General features: G+C 36.6%; 1 protein-coding gene across 3 annotated transcripts in view; it reads right to left on the bottom strand.

Annotated features, from left to right (window-relative positions):
* Window positions 1-25,967, bottom strand: part of GNAS (GNAS complex locus) — a 159,627-nt gene that overhangs the window by 50,182 nt on the left and 83,478 nt on the right. For 2 of the 3 annotated variants that reach the window (XM_050907048.1, XM_050907049.1), the window contains exons 3-4: window positions 7,286-7,340; window positions 7,081-7,200 (exon numbers count right to left, since the gene is read on the bottom strand). In XM_050907048.1, coding sequence (XP_050763005.1) covers window positions 7,081-7,200; window positions 7,286-7,340 — 175 coding nt within the window. Of the gene's footprint in view, window positions 1-7,080; window positions 7,201-7,285; window positions 7,341-16,338; window positions 16,346-25,967 lie in introns of all 3 variants that reach the window. The other variant, XM_050907050.1, reaches the window with a different exon arrangement.

The raw sequence follows: 25,967 nt of genomic DNA, 5'->3' as shown, positions 1-25,967 counted from the left end.
TATGACAAACAGAAATGAAGTCAAATGGCTGCCTACCTCAGAGTCCCTATGCTGAAAGAAGGCTTCGAAAGAACTCTTTAATTATCTGTATTCAAGAATTTATTTCTGCTATTAAAGGACAGGAAAACCAGCTTTATTTAAGTCCTGTTAAACTCTGATCAGGTAAACTCAATTGGATTATCTAGAAGTCCATTTAGAAGGAGCTGCTCTGTGTAGATAAGATAATGGAGATTTTAAAAAGAGTGAGTAAAGATTATTTCAGAGGATCTAGTACCACATCACTCTGCTGATACTGTCTGTAATAATCCCCATTCCTTTTTGTTAACATTAACATTCTTGAGTTAAAAATACTTCACATACCCACATTTTCTACCAATTTTGCACCTCAAGATGCATCTCCAAGATACATATTATTATCACTATTTTACAGGTAACAAGATATATAGGGCATTTAAAAAGCATATAGGACATTGAGGTGACTTGCTCAAAATCACAGAGAGAGTCTGGACAAGCAAGAGCTTCAAATTTTCTTGCTGTGATAGCTACCCAAATTACATACAGTATTATCCAGACACCCAAGAAACCAGGCTCTGTCTCCCACCTTTCCCAGCTTCCCACAGGTATACCCACCAGAGAAAATGTTTTGCCTACTTCCACACCCCAAAATCTACGACATTTAAGACAGCCTCATGGGAAATGTCTCCCATTAGAGTGAATATGTTTGTCATTACATTATAAAGCTAGTGATGCTATCAAACCAGAACAGCTCTCTTCTTCTTCCATGATGTATTTAGACAGGAATAATAATATATCTATCATTATACACATCAGGGTGATTATCTACAGGGACAGATAATTTTGTTCTGTTGCCTACATAATTAAGGAACACTTTCGGCAGCAAAGAGATCTCAGTTCACATCTTTTCTTACTGAGACCATATTCTCTTGTTACTTTCTTGAAGATTCTGGTGTCAAAACCATTTTAAGGACTCCTGCCCCCACCTCTGACCCTGCTGCACATTAACGTATTTGTACCACCTCATTTGTACCACACTGCCTACGGGCCATGTCATAAACCAGCCCTCAGAACTGATCCCTGTTAAAAATAACCTCCCCAAAATAGAAGAGAGAAGGAGTAAGGGTTACCAGAGTTATTTTTAACCTGGATCGGTTCAATGGTCTGATTTACGCTGGGGACCCAACGGAGGTTTTTTTGGCGCAAGTGAGGGTGGCACATCATGGTGTGGAGGAGAGGGAAGGGATGGCTGTGGGCAGAGGGGATACTAAGCTGGCTTTGAAGCTGAAGCCAGCATGTGGTAAAGCTTGGCCTCGAGGACACCACTCAGAAACCATAATAAAACTATTCTGCAGCACTGGTAGTGAGAGATTCAAGATAACGACAGTGGAGCAGTGTAATAAAAAATAAACCGGGACCAAAAAACCTGCAGACAATTTCACCAATACCCTAAAAATGATCGCATCTCTTCTAGACATGTATTTTCCTAGATCTAGAGAGCCACAGGCTGGAGTGATTCCTCAGTTATTTTGCATTTCAATAGCTAATATTCTGATTCTACTACTTTTTGAACACAATCTTTCTGAAGTTACGGTATTTTCAAGAGACATCTTCCTCAGCTGAGTCCAATCAATTAAAAATAGCTAGTTGTAAATACTGTTCTGCTATTTTGAATATTTCATTAAAACCAGAGAATTATAAAGGGATCGTGACCCAAAATAAATAGGTTTTATTTGGCAGCTTGGTTCAAATTGGTTGGTCATGGAAAGAGAAATGTTCATAGAACGAGAGCATTTCCTTTCCTCTTCTAAAAGTAAGAGCAAAAAGAAAGGGATGAGAAAAAGGCCACTATTCTAGTTGGTACTAGGGATGGAGAAAATATCCTAACCACTGTCTGGTATGCAGAACAGGAATAAAAATATCACCTCTATAACCCAGCTGACCCAACATCACCCTGTATTTGAAACAGATATACAGCTAGTCAGAATTATTGAAAATACTTCTGAGGTTGATTTTTGACATTGAAAACATACACATACAATTGTATTGAGCTAAATGCATCAAAGGACAATAGTGATAGAAATGCCATTTGGAAGCCTCAACTACGAGCATCACTTGTTTTTATTTGCCATTTTAACTGATGGAATAGTAAAAACAGCCTGAAATTTCGATTTGTGAGGTGTTTTTTCTTACACACCACATTGATCCTGTAAAGCATGTACTGATCTGGTTACACAGAAAATTAAAGAGTAAAATTTACTCCTACAAAGTTTAGCTAGTGTGAGATAACTAAAAAAGCAGTTCTAGCACAAATTTGGGCAAGGTCTCAAATTTACTGCTCAAGCAAACCAACTATTCTATTTCTTTCATTAGAGAGCCTCAATTATGAGCACAGTTAATTTTATAATTTCTAAATCACTTATAAATTTCTTTTTTAAAAATATTATTTACCATGATATAATCTTAAAACACAAGCCCAGCAGCAGTAATTACATGTATGCTTTCAGATCTGTACCGATACGTCAACACATAGATTACTACCTCATTTCTAACGCTTTAACTAATGCGCATTCACAATCAGCTCGATTATTAAAATTAAATGCTTCAGCTATCTTGAGTTCAGTTTGATTAACTTTGAGGTTCTCTTACTTCAACTTTCTTCTCCTTTGCTTAAAGTCATCATGCTGGCCAGTGACAATTTAATCGCATGATAAAAACCCAACTTGAATAAAGGCAACGATAATGGTCTTCCTTAAATGATATTCTTTCATAAAAAATTGGTACTGTAGTGTTTTAGAAAAACTAGAGTTCTGCTTTCAGTACTTCTCTATAGAAAGCATGATCTCCGTTATCCTCAGTGCTCATTCAAACTAGCAGGGCTAGACTTTTTTTTGCAAGATTTAGTTATTTAATGTCCTGTCATTTTAGCAAGAATGTTTCCCACTGATGCAAATAGAATACTACACACAATATTTATCAGTGCTATCCATAATAACAATAGAATACATGGACCTGATTAGAATTCTGTTATTTCCATTCTGCTCTGCTCTAAGAAAAGGCTGTGCAACAAGCCTAATAATAAGGATAGATTCTACCCTCAAAAGAAGCAAAGCATTTTGCAAAACTAAATCAGAACAGCACTCTACTACCCATGGAGATAGTATGTCCTCAAGCTATTTTAGAAGTCCACAATGAGCTAAGGCAGAAAATACTTCACATAACAACATGAACTCAGTACTCAGTTGTTTTGCCTACAATATTAATAATTAGCATTCTCCACAGGTTTTCAACGTGGTTATGTTCCTAGCCTTTATCAATTCACTTCAGTCACATAGTCTTGGGTTTCTTTTTGTAATTTGCATTTTAGAAACTGTCTGTTGAAAACATACCAAAGACAAATTGGACTATTGGCTGGAAGAGTGAAACTCTTCTAGGTTCTTGCCAACGGTATATACATTATAGCGAAACAACATGGAAGGACTACATTATAGCGAAACAACATGGAAGGACTACAAAAGGATCTACAGATTTGATCTACTAAATATTGCAATACTTGAAATCACCAGCATGATTATGTGGACAGAATTCCTTTCAGTAAGTACTACCCTTTTCCTTTCCCCATATGCTACTATTTGTATTCAAGAAATCTAATTGCTTAGTACCAAGTGTGCTGAATTAATAAATCTCCAACATACTAAATTTTCAGTTTTAAAGGGAATATTTAACCTAGCATTGCACTGTACCAATGTTATTTTTAACTCAAGGATTTGGTTTTTTCTTTTTTTAATTCAATACAATATGCTCTACACAAATGACACACATTTCCTATAAGTCAAAAACTGCAAAGCAAACAGATGGAGACACAGACTAAGAAAAGAATTAGAATATCAGAATACAAAAGTTGTCTTTGAATCCCAGATATGTAAAGCCAGACCCCTAGACTATCATCACACCGTAAAGCTCCTACATTCTTCCTTTACTTCCTTCTGCCTTTCACATTACACTGAACCTTGCTGTTAGGAAACTTGAATTCTACCTCCACCTGTACAACAGGTAATCATAAACACAGATTTTAGCGTGTACTTTAAACTTCATTTAAACTAGTCCTTCATGTACAGAAGAAGGATGAGGCTTCTTATGTTCTAAAGAAGATCCTCTGTAGTTGGAGAAGAAATTACACAGTCCTAGTGCTAAACTCTGTATGTCTGTGCATTGCCTTCTGGAGAGCTTGCTAAATTAATGTTTAGGAAAAGATGAACGGGCATTTAAAGGGAAGCAAAACAGCCTTGTATTTTCAAAGAGTATGGCACTAAGTACTCAGAGCCCTCAAAGAATATCTCCTTGGTACGTGAGTGTTCTTTCTCCCTACCTTCACGTTCTCCCTATGGCCGAGAAGAGCCGCATCAAATACTGTACTGATGAAATTACGTCTTCATAACAGCTGAAATATGATTCCCCATGAAGAAAATGGAAGAGACAGAAAGCAAGTTCTACAACTCAAAACAGACAGCATTACATACTGCTAACATTGCTAAAAATTCCCCTCCCTTCTTCTGCATTAATACTCTATATAGGAAAATGTTTAGCTGCCAGTTTATGAAATTCTCCCACCAGAGTACTGGAGGAGAAAGTAAATAATCAAGATTTCCTTAGATATAAAGCATGACTAGCATAAGGCTATCCTTTCCACTCAGAGAAAATTATTTTTTCTTCAAAGTACTTTTAATAAATCTATAACAAAGTCAAAATTATTTTTATAGATGTACCCAAGGATCATCAGTATTTCTGATACTATGCACTGGGAGTTCACATCTAGGGTCGTTCTAGATCTTAACTTGATTTAAAATACGCAATTAAAAGGCAGGTTCAGTTTTTCAGGTACCAAAGGACTATAACCCACATTCAGACAAACTAAGAAATCAGACATACATTAGCTTATATAATCACCGAGGGCAGAGGGAGCCAACAATACTCCTTCAAAATTAGTGGCGAATGTATATCCAGTTTAAAACCTCAACCCTACAAACATTTACATATGAAATAGTTAATCATGCCAATGAAGCTAGCCACTAGTCAAAGTTAAGCACACACATAAACCACTGTAGATTCAGGGCTTAAAAATTTAACACAATACCTTTGCTCAGAGAAGAGAAACTAGTTTTATTGGAGCACTGTTATTCCTGAAGTTGTGTGTCATTCAACACATCAAAGACTCTTCACTGAACTTGAAATTATTTATGGACCTGGTAAGTATACTTCTATTGCTTTAGACATCAAGGGCTTGCTACCATTTATCCTATCAGAGATAATACATACTGAATATTAATTTCTATATAAAAAACAGTTAATGTAACACATACACACTTGGCTTATTCACTCACCACTACACAATTACCCCTTGCTTTCAGGGCAAAGAAAAAAAAATATTAAAAAAATATCACTGCATTCCAATTAAATGGGAAAAGAAAGAAAAAAGAAAAAAACCCTCTGAGATAGAAGAGACAAGGAAAATCAAGTATTTCAGTACAAGGTAGGTCACAGGAACTTGTTACAGCATTGTTACAAATCACAACCTGAACTATCACAAAACAATGGGCAGTAGGAGAGCTGCAGGCACACAGCCAGTTCAAGAGCATACAGGGTGCAGTAAGGAGCCACTGTCTTTTCTCTCAAATATTCTCCTAAAACTATCTTCAAAGCCCAAATTTTTTTGTCCCCCTAGCAGGAGAGATCATCCATGAAGGGACCAAATATTCCTATGAATAACACTGACAAGTGTCAAAATTAAAGAGGTGTCATGTTAAAAATCTCAAAATCTCTAATTTATTTAACACTCTTTAAGATAACGTGACTAATATTATATTTTACATGCTAAAGAACCATATGTCCCCCTCTCCATCAACCCGTCTGTTCCTGCTGAACTTTGAAAATCAGTGGATTTGAAGATTGCAATGCCAGTATTTCCAATTAATTGCTAATAGCACACGACTTCTGCCTTGTACACAAAGGATGTGGTTTTGGTTGTTTGTTTGTTAATTTTAATAAAGGCTACCAAAGCAGAGAAATTCCCAGAAGCAGCAACAGTTGCAAAAGGTAACTGTCTGGTTTCACAGACTAGCTTGTTCAATAATGTTTACAAATCAGAGTTACGAAAACCTTGCTGTGGTGCAAACTATCCCACATCTTACTACTATTTGCACTTGCACTTTCCTTTCAAGCCTCTGGCACTGACTACTGCTGGATACAAAATCCTGGTGTAAATGGATCATGATTTTATACATCATCATAATTCCTACCCTCAGCCCTCTGGAACAGTGCACAGAGAGCGAATACAAGCTTTGAAACACTCCTGTATTACTGCAAGTATAAGGTACTTCATGGTAATTAATAAAAATATCTTCTCAGTGTTTAAGAGTTCAGTGTTTGCAAACTGTATTTTCATGGGCTTCTGCTACTAGCCTGGTTGAGATACAGCAGAAATTAATCACAGTGAGCGGGCACAAAGTTATACCATCAACCAAGTAATTATACTTTCTGCATTTACTCTGGGACTGCTGGCATTCTGAATGATTAACTAGGACTGGGAGGGCTGGGGCAAGGACGTAGTGTGTGGAGCCTCTGCAGAAAGTCTGGCTGACAGCTGTCAGAGAACATGTCTGAATCAGCAAGAAAACTCTACTACTCTTCCAAAAGAGACAAATACAGTATCGCTAAATGCCAGCTAATCATCAATGGACTGCTGTGTATATCTTCACTACTTTCGGGCAGGGCAATTCCCAACAATATCCAAACTTTACTGCCAGCACTGTCCATCTTAACTCTGTAGCTGATTATTTCAGTAGAGCACAAGAAAGTAGACAAGGGTCTCTGTGTTCATAAAGGATCAGCCTGAATATTTTAGCTGTGTTGCTATACACTTTATTTGATTAGCACTGACCAAAGACACCTACTGTAGTAATTCCCAAAGAGCAGCTCACTGTTTTTTGTAAATATTTACTACAGTGCAGTGAAATATAATCATTTGCAAAAAAGCATGACTGCAGCCAACGTGAATTATTTACTTACCGGTGGGAAATCAAAGTCTATCTGGTTAGCTAAATTTAAGATGTAGTCGATTCGAAACTGGTTCTCTGGATTGGCTAGTTCAACCGGAGGTGCCAAATTGCCCATTGCTGTCACTATTGTCTGCAAAGAAATAAAAACAACATATTGCAGGGAATGTCTAAATAGCTAGCTTTGAGTAATTAAAAACAATAGCTCGTAAGTTTACCTCTATCGCTTCTTTAATATTGTTTTTAATATCCTGAATTTTCATTTTCTTCTCCCTGTAATAAAAAGAAAAATTATTAAATTTATAAGCCATAAAAGCAGAATACCTTTTTGAAACAGAACATGAACTTGAAAAGTATTCTATCAAAACTGTATTGTCACTATTGACTAAAGTGCTCTCAGTCACTGAATTGTTTTGTAGATAGACTTGATTAAATATCTCATAACTTTTTTGCTTAAACAGTAAACATCTATTTGTATCCAAAAATTAGTATCTAATTATGCTTAAATAAAAACTTAGACTGCGACTAAAATCAAACAGATTTTAATTCATTTGAATGCAAAATACTAGACATACATGGAAGTTATTTAGAAAAGCATAAACTGGAAACAAATAGAGGAAAAAAAATGGGTAAGTTATTAAAAGTAGAAACAAATGAAAGGAGACCAAAGAATCTCAAAGTACAAGAAAATTAAAGCACAAAAATGATGTCATCGCAGAAAAAGCTAGAGCAGAGAACTCATCCTGACAGAGACATTAAAACTAACAGTTTGGATATAAAATCTAAAATAAATAATAAAGGGCTAATCCAAATATGTAAAATTACCTTTTAACTACAAGCAGAAGAGTAGGCTAGAAAACCACTTGGAATGCTCTATATGAGCACTATCATTTGGGATTAACTGCAGTCAAATTAAAAAGTGTAACAGGCTCAAGCAAGCTAGAGTGTCAACTATTGCCTCTACTATATTTGTATTGTATTTTATGTCAAATCTGACAATAGTTATTTTCAATGCTAAATAGTGCAACCAAATGAAATGCATGATCAAACATTTGGTATAACCAGGAATTAGCATCCTAAAGGTATTACTAGTATCGAGTCTGTAAACTGTAACTTAATTGTAATGCACTATGACAAAATTTTTACATTATTAATTTCTTGCTATACACAGCATAAAATTACTACTTTGAGGTAAACCAAGTTAGCCATGTAATTACTAAAAAAACCCAGCTAAATTGTCTAAGTGACCTTTTAATCTTCGTTAAACTGTTTTTACAGAACACTTTCATTACCTGAATGTTTATACCAACTATTTTTAATTTTTTTCATTTTGAAAACTAACATTTTACAGCACAGTATCCCAGAGACTTCAAACTACCAACAGTATGTTTTCTTTTTTTACCCTTTAAAAGGTAGTGCTCACACGTTCAGCTTACAGACCACAGCTTGAAAATCTCATTTTACTGAGTTAATTAAGTACTCATATTGCAAATGCTTTTTATCACTTTTTCCTTTCTATAATTATTCACAACCAAAACGAAACTGAAAGCATATTCACCAATCAAGAACGCAGAAGACCAGCAGGGGAAAAAAAAAAAAGTACAGCTTAAATAACAAGGCAGACGCAGACGTCCAAGAGTGGTGAGAATTTTGGTTATCAAATGAAAGATTAATGCAACTTTTGTAAAAGACAGGGTCAAGGAAAACACCACCATGCCAGCTGCATGTTATGCTGCCTTTTAGATGTAGACATGGAGGATCTTACTATACATTCTACAGTTGTGAAAGCATGATTGCAATGCAAGTGCTGCTCTTACAGATGGAAAGCAAACAGCACCATCAAATCATCTCGTTCGGGATGACTTAGCTGTATAGAGAACATGTCTGAATCAGCAGCAGAACTCTACCAAACAGAAACACGATTATCCCGAAACATCAGCACCGCATCACTGACCACTGCATATATTCTCAAAACTATGGGGCAGGGCGAGGAAGGTCAGTGAAGTTTGATGCAGAAAGACAATGAAATGATCAATAATCAGATGTAAATTCTTGGTTCCCCTAGACTTCTTGATCTACCTACAGACCACCTTATTCCTGAAGACTACCATTTTTTTTTGCTTTAGGGATTTCGGACTGCTGATGGGAACAAGGCAGTGAGCCAAGAAAGGCCAAATGCACTGAACTAAGGAAAATAAGACAGGAAGAGAGAGGAAAAACTGAGGCCTTTTCACCCTCTTCCTTCCTATCTTCAATGCTTTCTGTTGCCCCAGGTCTTAAGAAACTCTCCATTCCACAAACCAAGACTTACGGTAGGTGCATGAATACTATATTTTTCAGTTAGTGCACATACAGTTGCAAAAACATCAGCCACTTTCTGTTTTTTAAAAACAACATTCCTTTATTTAAAAAAATGTAAATAATGGTATGAAAGCAGGAAATGTTTATCAATGACAATGTAAGCAATTTATCTGGCTTGATTTTGCCCCCAATTTTCAGCTGGGTCTTGAACTTAATGAACATGTATCCAGATTCTGCCCCATTGAGATCAAAAGGGCAACTGATATGCTGAAAGTTAAGCAAGATACCAGTATCTTTAAAGGATTAAGTAAAGAAATAATATTCAGTCATTTTGCTTTATTTTGGAACATCATTAAAAAGACAGAAGTTTAGAAAGTCTTCTGGTTTTTGTTTGTTTGTTTGTTTGTTTGTTTTTAAAGCAAACTGTAGTTATATTCTCTCCCCTGGAACACTTGTGGATAACTGTCTCAAAGCATCAGCTAAGTGCATTTACCTGACTCTTCCATACCGTACAATAAAACACATTATTTTTATTATAGGTTTTGGTCAAACTTTCATATTTACATCTCTTCACTGATCTTGATGCTACCAGCAGCATTGCAAAGTGATAATGAATATGGAGTGATGTAAAACTCCAGCAATTAACAAACTGCTTGATAACCATCATCATCTTTACAACAAGAATACTCATAGTTCCTATTTCTGGTTTTGTTGCCATGGCCCTATAGCATGCCAGGTAAACAAGGAATCTTATTACACAGCAATGAATGTATCATGTCATTTTGTGTTTTGTAATGTTTACTAAGCATAGTTTTTCCATGACAATGGGATACCTTATTCTTCTGGAACTCAACATGTTCATCAATCACTCATCCAATAGCTTACATACTATTGTAACTTCTTTTCAAAAAAAGAAAGGTGAAACTCATTTTATTCATGGACTAATGAAGTGCAGTAAACAAAAGCTAAGCCCCACCTCTGCTGTCCTTTTGTTCTGCCAGAACTGTTTTTGAGAAATCCCAGCCAGGTTGCACCTCAAATTTCCAAAAGTAATTGAACTTTATTTTCCCCAACCACGAAGACTGAATATTCAAGTTAGAAACAGATTCTTGTTTTTTTTTTTCTTATTCCCAGGTGCTGGCATGACGGCCAAAACTACAAAATAAAAAAGCTGGGCTCCCAAAACGTTTTCCTCTGGAACAGACTGAGTAGATTGGGAATGGCACCATGCTATCCTGGCTAATGAATGACTGATGTCTCTGCAGGCCTGTTCTGTACCTTTAGATGCCATGGGTTAATAAGGTCATATTTTTAATCTTGTTTAAAACTTTTGCTTAGGCTGTGTAGGGTAGGCCAAACAAAGCATTAAACTCTATTAGTTAAGGATTACACAAAAAAATCTCAAATCCTGCTGTTTTCAATATTTAAATGGGCCAAAGCAAAGCTGCACATAGCTTTCAGGAAAACTAATAAAGTCTATTTTAGGTACTATAAAAAAAGATGACATTTTAATTCAAATAACATGAAATCAGAATGACATAAAAGGTCAGGAAAGTCAAATATTCCTTGAAAACAAACCTAATCAGTATTTAGTCAAGAACTTCTCCACCTGTGGTTGAGCTTTACTATTAAAATGGCAACATTTTTACTCAGACTTTATAAAATCTTATGCAATGAACACGTTACCAAACAGATTATCAGAAAGCAAACTAATTTAATTTTAATGTTCATTTCTGGTTTACCTTCCAGAAAATATGAATAACCATTACTTGGAACTCGGAAAAAATATTTAAAGTTTAAAAAGAACATTCCAGAGGACCAAGGATTCAGCTCACCCAGTATAAGCATCTCACAGGTAGAAAAGTTAAAGAAATTTGGTGCTGAAATGAATGGTCAAAACAAAACATGTTAAAGAATTAAAAAAAAGAAAAAGTAGTAATACATCCTGTGACCCCTTTATGCCATTAATCTAAATTCCTAAAAGCAAAGAACTTTGAATTTCTTGGTCACTACTGACAGGTTAAGAAGCCGTACGCCTTGTTGCAAAGTTCTGTTCAACAGGCAGAGTTTGAACAAGACTGAAGAGAAAAATACAAAGAACTACCTAGTTTTAAATCAGAATGTAGCATATTACTACTTTTTTCCAGCAAAAAATTATCTGTAGATTTTATGAACAGAAATGAAGTGGTACGTTTCTTCAAACCCTGCAACCCCACGATAAGATAGCTAGAAAAAAAATCCGAAACATGCAGAGTTCAAAGCAACAACAATAAAATTTAATTTTTTCCTTTAGAAGAAAAAATAGCCATGATAATATAGCACTATCATTTTAACATATATCAATTATCTAAGTTAGTGGGGAAACTCTCCCCACATCTCCCCCAAATCCCCTGATTATACAGGAAACTCCACAGTGTAGGAATATTTTAGGAACCAAACATTAGCCATGTCATGAAGAACACTGCAAAGAGGTGAATTTAATGCTGTGGGATGCATCATTTGAGTGAGAGTAAAAAGACTTTGATCAGATAACATGCAACAGAAAAAGGCTTTTAATGAGGGTAAATTGTGATTGCCAATTAATCCCACTATGAACATGGCCTAAAAAAGGAACATACCCTGGAACACAAATACTTACAATGTGAATACAAAATATTGGAACATTCTTTGCATATTGTGGATATAAATGCTAGCTTTCATTTTTAAAAACGTCATTTTCTTTCTCGATTTGTCTTTTAACACATGATTTCCTATGTGCAGCCTTAGCCTAATAAATAATGCCACGTAATGGTTTGCAATTTAATAGTGTGTATACATTATTTCACCACAAGTGAGCCTGTCCAGAATCCTGAAGGGTATGTAACAGCACAGGGCAGAGTACACCATGCGACACAAGGACACCTACTTAAAATGACTGGCTTTGTATTATATACTAATCCCCCCAAACCATGTTAAAATGTTCTTTATTAATTATGTTCTTAATTTTTTGTAGTGCTCAGGATGCTGTTGCAAATAACAAAAAAGCAGAAAGTTTCTCTTTAAACTTGTATTGCAAAATGTACATGCCTGAAGAGTACATATAGACCATTTTAATAGGGCATATTAAAATGTAATCACATAATGTTAATGAAGAGCATTAGCCTTTGTCTTCTTACAAGGTTGTAAACAGCCTGGCTTCTACCACCTTCAGTGATTGGTATAATGCATAAATTACCTTTATTTCTGAAGCACTGTCAAACTTCGCTCACTCTTGAACTTGCTGACATAACAACTCTATCTAGTGAAAAGCTTCCCTTGCCCGTGCAAAGCACTGCTAGTTAAGTGAATGAATTTGCAAGTGTAGGAGCCAGAATAAAAATCTTACAAAACAATCAATTTGCCTCTGGTTTTTTACAGGAGAAAATGACATTGTTGTGTTTCAACACACGTGCATCTCGGTTTGCTTTCAGGTATTAGCAACAAACGTGAACGCACAGGGAAGTAGCCAAAGGCTGTCCCCTTTCTGCTCACCTTCAAAAGCCCATCACAATTACACATTGAAAGCAAATGAAAAGTTAATATATCGATTTCATTTTAAAACACAATTCAGTTCTTTCACAGGTAGTCATGCACTTCACAGGCATACGGGCTTTAAACATAGCTATTAATCTAAATATGGTGTCTTTGATGCAGTGAAACATGCTTATGGATTTCATAAACATTCCATAAAATCTGCACTAAAATTTGTTTACTGCACCTTATGGAAGTTAAAAAAAAAAAATGCAAACAGCACTACCTGCCAATCCACCTCATAAAAACAGAGTAGAGCAGTCAAGATCTTCAGACACAAGACCACAAGCAAGGAAATTCAATTAAGATTTTGCTACCAATCCACATTACAAGAATTCTGCGGTACTTTACGGTTCAACAATAAGATAAATTTGGTTTAGCAGCCTGGGTTATTTCTAACAGAACAACATGGCAATTATCTCAAAATATAACAGCTAGAACGGCAAACAGGGCAGAGGCCAAGTTAGAGGCACTTGAAAACGGGGGAAAATAGGTGCCTAGAGTATTCAGAGTGAAGCTGAAATAATTCATCTTAGACCTATGACAAAGTACCAATTTCACAGACAAAACTGCTAAAATGCAATAGCAAAAACCTGTGAATATCTTTTGCAAATCGAACTCTTCATTTATCTCACACCACAGAGGTACCTCAGTAATTCTGCCAGCTTCAAAGAGATTTTTCTATTTTGTACGGTTCAAGAACAAAAGGGACGAGCACAGGCAGTACCATGGGGTAGGAGCTATCACACATCAGCTGCACAGCAGTAACTCTGTACAGCTTCTGACAGGAAATACGATTTAGTTGGGTCCTCACTTGCAGCAGAATTGAAAGAGATTTTCTAACCACATTAATACTTTGTTCTTGATAACTCTGTCACCTTGTAAGATGAAATAAGGTTACCCAAAGGCATAGCTAGCTGACAAAATGTAATCTAAAACACTTTACACAGTCAATGCCATGCTGCTAACACTGGCCACATACGTATTGAGCATCTCACTGAGAGCAACAGATCCTTGCTGCTACTGGATGCAGAAACGTAGTTTCCCCTCCCTAATACTATGCTCTTCCTCTTACACCACCTTTTCCTCCCAACATCTACTTCACTTTGAAGATTCTTGGTTTTATTTCTCCGAGATTCTGGGTAACAACAAATTGTACCATCCAGCCACCAAAGATGATTTACTGTGAGAAGAAATAATAATAATAGAAAAAGAATAGCTATGAGAATAGACTATTCACTTTCTCTGTAAAAAACACCTTTTGGAAAAAGAAAAACCGGACAGGTTGAGTAATTTTGTCATGATATACTTTGACTTAAAGACACAGTTAAAAATTATGTTGCACAGATCTAATTGTGACCTAAATTATTTGGGAGAACTTAGTTCAATTATCCCCTGAAGCATAATCACTTTCACACACACACATGATGCAATATAAAGAATAGACAATACATACAGGGCTTCCACAAGTTCCCTTTTAAATATTGGAGAAAGCACTATAAACTGCTTTACCATTGCTTGTTTTAATACATTACAATACTTACCTCCATGAGTTACGTGCACATCTTACTATGTGGCCACAAATAGATGAACATATGAGAAGAAATATAAGCGCAAGAGATACCTTTTATTTACAGAATGACAGAATCATTCTCTAAGTCAAAAGGCAAGAGATACAAATTACTGAAGCATTGATAAAAAAAAGAATCACAGCTCTGTGAAAGCAGAGATTATGTTATTTTTGATCATTATTTACACTGGAGTGTTAGGGGCTCGGGGTGTGACTTGTTCTTAGGGAACAGTACCACAATGAAATTACTACAAAACTCTAAAAAAGGCATCCCTAAATATAAACCTAATTAACTCAACGTTTAAGTTTATTTTACCTGTGCTTATTGTGACATCCCAGGTGTAAAGGTTAAAGGGTTACTTTACTCTGCCTCCACGGCTATCTGATGCAAAGACTGGTTGTGGGCAGGTTTGGCTCCTGATGAAGTTCAAGGAGCTGGGAGGGTGGCTGGACGCACACCCGATGGCTCTGTCCCATGGGCTGCTCCGGCAGGCAGGAGCAGCCCAGGCACACGGCATCCTGGTCATACCATCTGCCCAGCTGGATGTGGCACAGAGATGCTATTCTGGCTCTAAGCCACCTTGGGGCTCCCCTTTGGCTTTGCAAATTCCTATGTAAAACCAGTTTAACTGGTTTACAGTCCCTTTATACCTACCTGTAAGTGGCACAAAGAGATCATCACAGCCCCAATGTTAAGAAGCATAATTCTGCTTATGCTCCTCCATTTACCTCAGCTAATTAACTAGCAACAGTTTAGGTAAGGAATGAAAATAGAAGTGTTCACAAAGAGCTCTGTGATGTATGAGGTTGACAAAGGCCCTTTAATTCATACCGTGCAATTAAACACCTTTGTAAATTGCAAACTTTGTCTCTAGTTCTTCAGGCATGCATACACAGGGTAACACACCAGTTTTGTTTTCTTGCTCTAAGTACAGGTAATTAAGCATATTACAATAAAAGGTATCCTCAAAAGTTTCGTATTCTCTCTATATACTCGATACAATAAATTAACAAGGCTAGAGTCTTCAGAGTACACTTTGTGATTCTTTTCTGGTATGGAAGGACACCTCTCAGAACCAGCAGGAATAGGAGGATTCAAGTCAAACTTGCTGAATCATCTTGCCTTGTACAATTCACTATTTTGAGATAACCATTTCAAACGGCTCTCAGGGAGCACAAAGACATTTTTATTTATTTATTTATTTATGCACCATGAATGTGGTCATTATTAACGTAGAAAAAAGAAAACATGCACATTGGCCATCACCTTTTTGAAACATTTATGTCCAACTGTGCAATAGCACTGAAATACAGCACACGACACCTCTCAGGACATACTCTTTCAAGTTGTCTGCTTGTACAGCCATCCTTCACAGCAGATCTAATCTACTAGGGTCTCCCAAGTTACCTGATTGGGTCTATCGATCTCTTGATGTCCAGAAAAAATAGTCGTGTGAGTACATACTGACCAGACACTGCAGTATACATGGATCAACAGCACCTTCAGTTAAAACTGAGGTATTTGCTGTGCTGTTCATCACTTCATCCTTGGTACTGCAGGGACTTTGCTTTAAAATACAGGCAGGTAATGGCAGCATTACTGGGGGTCTTGTTCTCGCCTTCGTTTTCAGGCACTTTCAAAGCACTTTTGTCTAATCTTTGAAACATCCATTTCATAAGCGCCCTATTAGTTTCGTTTGCTCTGACACTGTTTTGTAAATGTCTGTATTCTAGTAATTTCTTCAACCAGGATTGGGTATGAAGCTTTCCAAAGAGGGCAATCACATCCCAGAGCTCTTCAGGGGTTCGTGTACAAGAATGAGAGGAATAGCTCCTATAATGGCTAATGACCTCACTGCTACTTAAAACTAAAAAAGTACACAGCTGGCTAAGTGCCAATATTAAATGGAAAGAAGCCCTAAAATAAAAATGGCTGGAACACTGGATGCCAAATAAGTATACACACAGACCAGCCCAAGCAGGATGCAAAGCGGTAGGGAAGACAGTAACGAGACAGGTGGAAGACGGTCAGTCCTGAAAATATCTTGATTTTTTTAGTGATTATGATCTCCATTATCGTCTGAAACACTTCTGGCATGTGATATTGTAGACAGGCAAACTGGAAGGTGCTTGCCTCTAACAGCGACACACCCCAAGGTTTTTAATCCAAAACCCTACACATTAGCAGGTAACACACAGGTGTCAGAAGGACAACAGCACAACAGAAACAGAAAAAGGGGAAGCCTCCAACTCGTACAATGTGGTGTCCTACCAAAACCAAGGCAAATTCTACAAAACATGTTTCTGCAAGCATTCACTGTAACTTTTGTCTGAATTACCTACTTTTATTCTCACTCCACCTTCCCAATCTCTTCATTTAATATGACCTAAGGCCACTAAAATATGCAAAGAGCTTCGAATGTGATAACAGAGCTTTCCAACTTCACTAAGAGAACAACTGAAATAGCTACTTTTTTGCTTATTGGGGACATACGCTTTAGTTGTTCAAAAATTTTTTGTGTAATCAAGGTTTGCTAACATAACTTCTGGGAAAATTATTACAATATTCAAATGCACATGTGCTCATAAAGATTCAAATTTAAGTGCAATTTGATCACAGAAATTCTTACAGATACATCTGATCAGGGCAAATACAAAGTGTCATTGAGTCATCTGATGAGTAACAGTTAACAAAGAGCTATTTGCTACCAATTGATAGTTAAAAAAAACATTTGTGAGTTTGGACAGAAAATTCAAAACACACATTCCACCATGAAGTATTGACTCAACTATTAAATTCAATTTAAAACTCAGTTCCAAATATTAATCAAAGAATGAAACAAAGAAGGCTTCCCCTTCACTGCGAAATGACCTGCAACATGACTGCATCTTCCTGAAAATTTTGGTTTTGCTTCACTCAAAAAATAATTATCTAACATATTTCACCATTTTTCCCATTACTTCTTTAAAATTCAATTAAATTCTCAATGACTCAAACCTTTACATTTTCTAAATGCTGCAGGATTTAGTATTGATAGCCCGTAAGTTCAGAATGACAGTCTGAAGAGAAAAGCAGTGAAGGCAGTGAATGTAGACTTTCAGCACCCAAAAAACGGGGGGAAATTTGGAAAGGAACACAGGAACTGTTTATTAAACTATGCAGCTGTCACTGAAAGCTGACCTTGGGTTTCAGTGAGATATTAATGTTAAATGTTTTGTTCACCACACGTTTCTTATGGCAGTGTTAGACGGCTTTCACTGAATCAACTATTTTCTTTACAGCTGTAAATCTGGAATTTTTACCATTGACAAAGTCTGAATCAAGGAAGATTTCCACAGTTATCTCCAAGGATGGAGAGCTGTCAGGCACATGCAACTTTAGTTGTAAGCCTTAAAGAATTGCCTAAATGCTTACAAACTCAGCATTATTAGCAGAAACTAGAACAGCCTCTACTGATCTTAGCTTTTGGGAAGTTCAAGTTCACAGTCATTCTTAACAGCGTCTTATCATATCTAAATGGTGATTTCCATTATACACTTTATTAAAATCCGGATTTCAATAGAAAGCTAGTTTTGTGAAAAACGTTATAGATGTCATGTTTCCATGTAAACAATTAGCACAACATTCCCACTGAAATCTCCAGGGAAAAATCTTGTGAAATTTGTCAAGTAGTCAGATTTCAAGACTTGTAGCTGTGTATTTATACTTCCAGACAGTGTACGAATTTACTATGACTGTGTGTGTAACCGCATTTTTAGAACACAGAGTAACTAAATATTGGAATGAGCAAATCTGAAAATCTGTCCCTTAAAGATCCAGGCTAGTGCACAGAGAGGCAGGTGTAACACAGCACATAACAAAGCAAGGTGCTGACAACTTTGGCTCTAATCCATCAAAGCACTTAAGCACATGTTTAATTTTAAGCACATGAGTAATTCTATCAACTTTAATAGGGCTACTCATGGTTTAAGTACTGTGATGGATGGGGGCCAGAATGCGCAGAACCCTTAAGAACGCTGCATGGCCTATGTTATACGAAGAAAAAACAGCATTCTTCCACTGAACAATTAAGTTACAAAAGCTTTGGAAGCAAAATTTACTGTAAGTTGAACACAGCTCTGCTTATGTAAACAGAGAGATGAGAGTTATTCTGCAGTCTTTGAAGATAAAATACGATGCAAGTTCTCATGTGCAAGATGTCCACGTATCTTTAGTTTGCCCTTCTTTCTCTCCGACAGCTCTGTGTTATGGCCATATGTCACCTATGCCCATCACACTTTGCTTCGAAACAGGGGGGATCACAGTCAAGCAGTCGTATGCAGAAAAGACCAAAAACTTAGCTACTAGTTACACTTCTTGAGTAAGATGCTACTAGATGCAGTTTGAAAACATTAGTACTACAGCCCTTCAAACGTAAGCTTGCCTGTACAGACACCAGTGTAATACAGTTTCAACTGTAACTGGCTTAATAGTTCAGTAACTCCCTTGTAACATCAATTATTTTGACTATTCAAAGCTGTACACATGCCTCTCGTACATGTATAATGTGTAGTAAATTCAGATGTTTTAAAGTAAAAATATGATTTCTTTAAAATATTTTGTACAGTCTATGTTAAGGCTGTTAGGAAAAAAAAAAAAACCCAAACAAACCACCTGCTCTGCAAATTTCTAGCTAGGACAGCCTCTGTAAATCAGAGGTGACTTACTTGATCTCTAAACCACTCACTAGAAAATTCTGGATCTTGTTTTATCTGAATATGGCTCCAAAAATTGTTACCAATTTTTAGAAAACAGTTTTCTAAAAACAGAAGAGAATGGAACGATTCGAAAAATCCTTTACAGACATTTTCCAGGAGATCAAATCAGTCTCACTAAATAGTAACACACAAGTCATCTAGTTTTATCCCTGCACTCATAAGTTGGAAAAGCTCCAGAAAATATTTGGTTATATAGTCATATTGTCCCAAATGTACAGTGAATTTTAACAGCTTCTAATATAATATCAAGTCGTATCTCCTCTGAAACAAACAACGAAGAAGTCAAAGTCAATCAAATGATCCCTGTACCCAGGCGCCAACTCTCCCTCCCATACCAAAGGTAATGTTACATTTTCTGTCTGCTTACCACCAAATCCCCAGCCAATAACAAATGAAGAAGGGAAACGTATGGCTAACTGGGAACAAATCTCTTCTGCCAAACATTTCAGGAATTCCAAACTTTTTCCTCACTTTAGAGTGGAATAAAATTGAAGCTGATTATTACTTGTCTTTCCTTCCCCGTTGTATCACATAAGCATACTATATGGTATAAAAACAAAGCAGCTAGGTAACCTATTCTACTTTTCTTGCAGTGTAAATTAGGGGGACTCAAAACTTCTTTTCAAGAGCAGGGAAGATGAAGGCCATGCAAGGCCACCGCTGGTAGGTCTGTCTTGATTCTAATGCTGTCTCAGACCTTTAAACTAAAATTTACTCCCTCCCTGATTGCTACCACTCAAAATTTGGCACAGTATAGTTTTTGCTCTGACTGTTCCTAATAGAACCTAAAATTAACACAGCTATTTCACTCCTTGATTTGTCAATGAATATGATTGAGAATGTGTGTTTAGGTTTGGGTTTTCCTATTTTTTTTTTCCTCCTTTCTTCTTTTTCTTTTTTTCCTTAATTTTTTTTACTTGCTGGTGAACACACACCAAAGCAAACACAAAAATAAATAGCTTTTGTGTGGATTATGTTTTCTGAGATATCTTCAGCAAGGGAATTATATACTACTACTTATTAGATGGAATTTATAGAAAATGAAGTACACTACTAGGGGACTTTAAAATTCCCTTAAATACAATTCAAAAAGAGAATGTTCTGAATTTATGTGTCACTGCAGAGTCTCTAATTTTTGCCAGAATTCTCAGCTTATTAAAACAGTGTGTCTAGTGTGGTACATCAACACATTTTGTAGTGCTACTACCGTTAACAGTTTTAATGATAATTCTGACAATTTCTAACTTAAAAAGCTTTTTAAGTTATCGCAATAGAGTTTTTTAATGATTATTTTCGTATAACAAATGAGTTTATCTTTGTCTTCTAGTAATTCTGCTTCACTTGTGTAAATCTATCACAGCAGTACTGTGTGAGAGCACAAACTTATTATCCTTGTAGATAAGGGAATGGAGGCAAAGTGACTATGTATCCAAAAGGCAATTCAGAATAACTATGACAGAAATAAGCCTTTCTCCAAAAAACATTCAGGAGGTCAAAGCATCATATTAGGCTCCTATATACCAGAAACCAAAAAGCAAACCAAAACAAAAACCCACCACAGACCATGCCTCCAAAAAAACTACACGGCATTACTCTTCTCTGAGCGAATTCCTCAGCATCACACACAACTCTCAACTAAGGTCATCTTTATTTCAGGTTAATATGTCCAATACTTTTACCACATTTTCCCATCTTTAAAATAAGAAATGTACTTCATCTTGTGAACTTCACTGTGTCCTCACAGCTTCCAGCAACGTATTGGTTAATCAGGGCTCTGTTATTCTAGATTCAAACACAGACAGTTTAATTCTATTCCAAACTGGATTTCAAAGCAGTTTCTTCTTTATTCAGGATGGTTTTAAATTATTTTTTCCAAAGTCCCAATCATTGTTAAATGATCTTCCCTGACATCTAGCACAAGCGTCAGTGAGCAGGTAATCCTCAACAGAGCAAGTATACCAACATTCACTAGAAACAAAACACAAAGCCCCGTTACCCCTAAACACTGAGGTTTATTCTTACAGCTCACATGAAGCTTCACAGATTAACACCCAACCTCATGTTTATAAAGGACAGGTTTGTTAATGCCACAGTCACACAACTTCTTGTTCATTTCTATGTAGTAAGAAGCAACTATATCATGACATGAGACAATGAGAATTAAAACAAGCAAAATTCAGTATGAGTTATTTCCATTAAAAGAGCATTTGTATCACAAAATCAAAACTCCTGCATACAGAGTTCCAAGTAACCTGACTGCATTGCTATTTATACTGCATCTCCCATATCACTAATATTACTACTACATTTTTACTGAGACGAGACTGTGCCAAAACTCGAGGTCGCACGAGATGCAGGCTGCATTGCTTACCATAGCTGGGAAGTGCTCAGACCAGCTATGACAATGCAATACTGCTGTGGGGACTGAGGACTGAACAAGACTCACAACAGGGAATCCAGCAGGGAAAGTCTTGCACAAGTCTTAGCACTGTTCTAAAAAAAATTGCAGCAGCAAAAAGCTTGTTGGTCTAAACCAACACCTGCTTTTTCTTACAGAAGGTCCCGCCACTTCACTGGGTGACATTCAGCCTTCTGCAGACAGTAACTGCAACGCTGAAGCTGTTCCAACACCTCCCGCAACCTCACTTGAGTGATGTTTTCCTCCAGAGGAACAGAAAACCTCACCCTCTAGATTAGCATGTTCCAATCCTAAAGCTCTGAGGTACAACAACATTAGCTCAGTTATAGTGAAGGGTCATTCATATCAAGTTAAGGCTGCTTTCAACATAAAAGAAAAAGCTGTAGTTTATATCTGTTAAGTGAACAACTGAAGTATTCATGTCTCCAACACAGCTCACAGGAAACTTTTGTGATTATTAGTCTTAAACATAGAAGTCAAGGAAGCACAGACTCTCCTGATACAAAAGGACATAAGTTTTAAAATCTGATTTCTGATATTTTAAAATCTTCTATTGTTACAAACAACACCTATGTCTCCTGAAACTGTAAGATTACAGGAAGCAAAGTTTCCATTTCACCTTACTTGTGCAATTGCCAGCGTTTTTTGCACAATCAGTTCCATGTTCTGAAAAAGTTTTCTCTGTTTTAGTCCCTCACAAAGTAACAGGAGTGAAAAATCACTTAGAGAAATTATGATCTTAAGAAATGCAGTCTCTAAGTACAGCCAAATTAAACTTTAAACTCATCAAAACTAAATTAAAATTGTAGCTGTTAGCACACTCTCCTCATATGCTAAGTAAAGTTCCAATGTATTTACACACAGATACCTTGACACACTTACACAAGCAAAGCTACTCTCTTAACAGCCCAAGAACTGATAAAGAAATTGTCTATAATCAAGTTTCCATGCAAAAGAGATCAACCATGCTGAATTGCAAAGCCAGCACTGGAAAGAGTAAGCATAAGGCAAAAGCGCAAAGAATCAAATTTGTGCATAAATTCTCCAAAAGCAACTTGACACCAAAACTGAATCGGTCTCAAAGGCTACACCACACTGGTAACAAGCCTGAACCCTGATCTTTTAGTACTATTTACCTCTGATGGTTTGGATTTTTTATTTCTGCAGAGTTTATGTAAGTGCCTTTATAAACCATTTCCCGTGTCCACGCTTTAAGAAAAAAAAAATTTTTTTTGCAATACTTATTTGTGTACGTAATTGCAATCAAAACAGAAGAGGACAGCAAACCCAAGCAGAACCGCCACTTTGCCCATGTCAACTAGGCAGAAGAGGTCTAGAAAAAAATATGGCAGAGCATGCTACTCAGTGTTAACACTGTAACCACCTCTGTTTGCAACAATCTGTATAAGCAGTACTTAAACAGGTTAAAGCAACACTTCAATTGGTTTTAATTGTTATTCTTCACTCTTCCCCTCCCACCTGGAAGGAGATCCGAGAGGACCCACCATGTGCTGCCAGCACAGGGAGAGCCTCACATGGCAGCTGAGAGTCTCTGGACAAGAACTGCTTTGCTGATAGGAAGATGACTCACCCCATGAGAACCCCTGCCCCCCCAACATATAATCAATTAAAAAAGCTAAACAAAAACTGGTCTTCTACCTGGAGTTTGTAAGATTATATTCTCTTTTCTACCTAGACTGGAAGGCAATGTTGAAAACTGAATAAAAATGAAATACGTAAATAGTTCCTGACAGTAACACAAAGATTTTTCTGAAAGCACATTAGCAAGAGGTATGGCCCAGAGTTCAACATGTATCAGGCAATAGCTGCCTTCAAAGTATCACACTGATTTCTATAATTATCTTTAATATAACATGAAATATTTTCATTTCTTTTCCAGTTATTAAAAGTTTTGCACTACCAGAAGCGAAGATGATATAACAAAAATATTTGGAAAGAAACATCAAATATTACCAGGCAACAACAACAAAAATACCCTCACTTCCTTCCAAGCACAGATATAGTCATCACCACATTAAACCCATTAGCAAAATTTTTCAGCCACCATCAGGGAGTACTGTTTCAGGCAACAGGTTCCACCTACCTGTTCTTCTTGCCGGCCTCACTTTAGAAGACACTGTCAACTAAAAGACATCAAAGATACGTATTTTATTTCTAGCCATCTAGGGCTCTATTTACAGAAAAGTTGGAGTCAATTTACAGAAAGTTTCTGTGCTGCTACTTCTGAAATAATTTTGCTGTGGATTAAGTCAAGCTACGTAAAACTGTACCACAAGTTAACTGATGAAATGTTTTAGTAAACAAATCCCATGCATTTAACAAAATAGGGGAAAAAAAAAATCTTCCTTCAGTACAGAGGAGCTGTAGAAATGCATCTGAAAACACGATACAGATTTCCCTTGCCTAAATATATTTCCCATTATGCCCATTCACTTAAACCGCGTAGTAAAAGAACAATACTTTCACAATTCAATTTTACAGTTCCTTAACTGTGTCACAGCAAGCTATTTTTAGTTACAAAAGCTTACGTGAATACGGTACGCAACTACGGGTTTTAGGCATACACTTAGGACCAACTCCTGAACTCCTCCTAAGTTAGCCCTAAACAGATGGCTACATACAAAAAAACTCTTGTCAGCTTCTTGTCTCATGTGCCTTACAAAATCTGCTTCTGTACCAGGCAGTTGAACCTTACAAGATAGTACTTTCTAAGGAATTTTTTTTAAGTTGGCAGAGTAGTTTTTCTACACGAGTTTCCTCTTATGCAGATGACTTCCCAACAAACACCAAGAGGCTGAATCTTCGCTCCTTGTGGAGTTATTTATATTCAAACTGAGCACAAAGTAGATACAGAGCATCTATAACCTGATTCATTGCCTACTTAGTTCCCGTTTGTGTAAACCTAAGCCTGAACGTACGAGGTATAAAAGAGAAGACTTGAACAACTGCTCAGGTTAACAAATAGGTTGTTGAAAACAAACACTACCAAAATGAAAGTCTTTCCCATTTAAAATATCAATATTAAAAACCCAAACATTTCGGGTAAAACACACACAAAAAAAAGTTGTTGGTTTTTTTTTAAATCTTCTTAGGAAATGTTATTTCTGGAAGCGAAGAATGCTCCCCACAGGCCACAACCTACCATGATCCTGGACTTCCAGGGAACCCCACCTTTAGTACCAGGAGGGTTCATTTAACCAGGAAGGTACCATTTAGAACCAGGAAGGTTCATTGATGTTTTGGACAAACATTCTGGATCCAAATTAGCGCCTTCTCCAATGTGACACAAATTAACTGGAAAAATTCCAAACAGCTCTTATTGAGAAGTCTGGAAGTCACAATGGATGCAGTGAAGAAACTTTCACTTTACTGTACTCAACATCTATATATATTTGGACTCAACCAGTAAGAAGAATGACCTTTTACTGAGCTTAAAATTGGAAACTAATTATACCTGAATAAGCACATTTATTATCATTTCCCCTGATAAAAGGGAAGTTATACTGCTGTAATGTGAGTTAAACTATGACAATGGCACAATTATCATGTCCTGGCCCTGACCTGACATTTCTAAATGGTAACAGAAAAGTAAAAGATACAGTCCTTACTGACAGTATATAATAAATGAGAATGTTAGGCCAAAAGTTATGTGAGAAATAATTTGCTGATACATAGCACATCAGTTAGAATATATAGCACTCTGCTATAATTGTCCAATTACTCTCACAACATATGGTCCTTTAAATATTACTAATATTGTTTAAATGAGAAACTTACACACAGCTGAAGAAAATAACCTCAAGAGAGTGTGTATATTGCTATAAGTTATAACACTGCAAATTACTTAAACAGTATTGCTTGGGTACAATTATTGATCCAACCAGCTGCTACCTTGGCTGCAACAAAAACCTACCAAAAGCACTGAGAAGCTGGAGATACCTTGGCTCTATCTGAATTTGATTGACCTCGGTGGCATCCCAGCTAATGCGGAGGAATTAACCAGGCAGCACAACTAATTCGCAAGATTTGCATTCTATTCATGGACAATAAAATGGAAAAAAGGAAAACAAGAAACTTCAAATGAAAAAGAGGACTTTTTAGATTATTCAAGTATTAGTCTTTTTAAAGAAACAGAAAAACATACTGAATGTGACTTATCTTCAAAACTTGTTATGACTCTCACTTCTTGGAGTTCCTAAAGTGCCAGTGGCACAACCTGGCAAGAGACCTGAAGAGGAATCACTGCGAATCTTTCTCTTACACTTTTTCCCTAATCCTCCAC

This window comes from Gymnogyps californianus, chromosome 17 (genome assembly GCF_018139145.2).
Source record: "Gymnogyps californianus isolate 813 chromosome 17, ASM1813914v2, whole genome shotgun sequence".
In the NCBI taxonomy this organism is placed as follows: domain Eukaryota; kingdom Metazoa; phylum Chordata; class Aves; order Accipitriformes; family Cathartidae; genus Gymnogyps; species Gymnogyps californianus.
The sequence above is the reverse complement of the archived record's forward strand: the minus strand, read 5'-3'. Positions and strand labels throughout refer to the sequence as shown.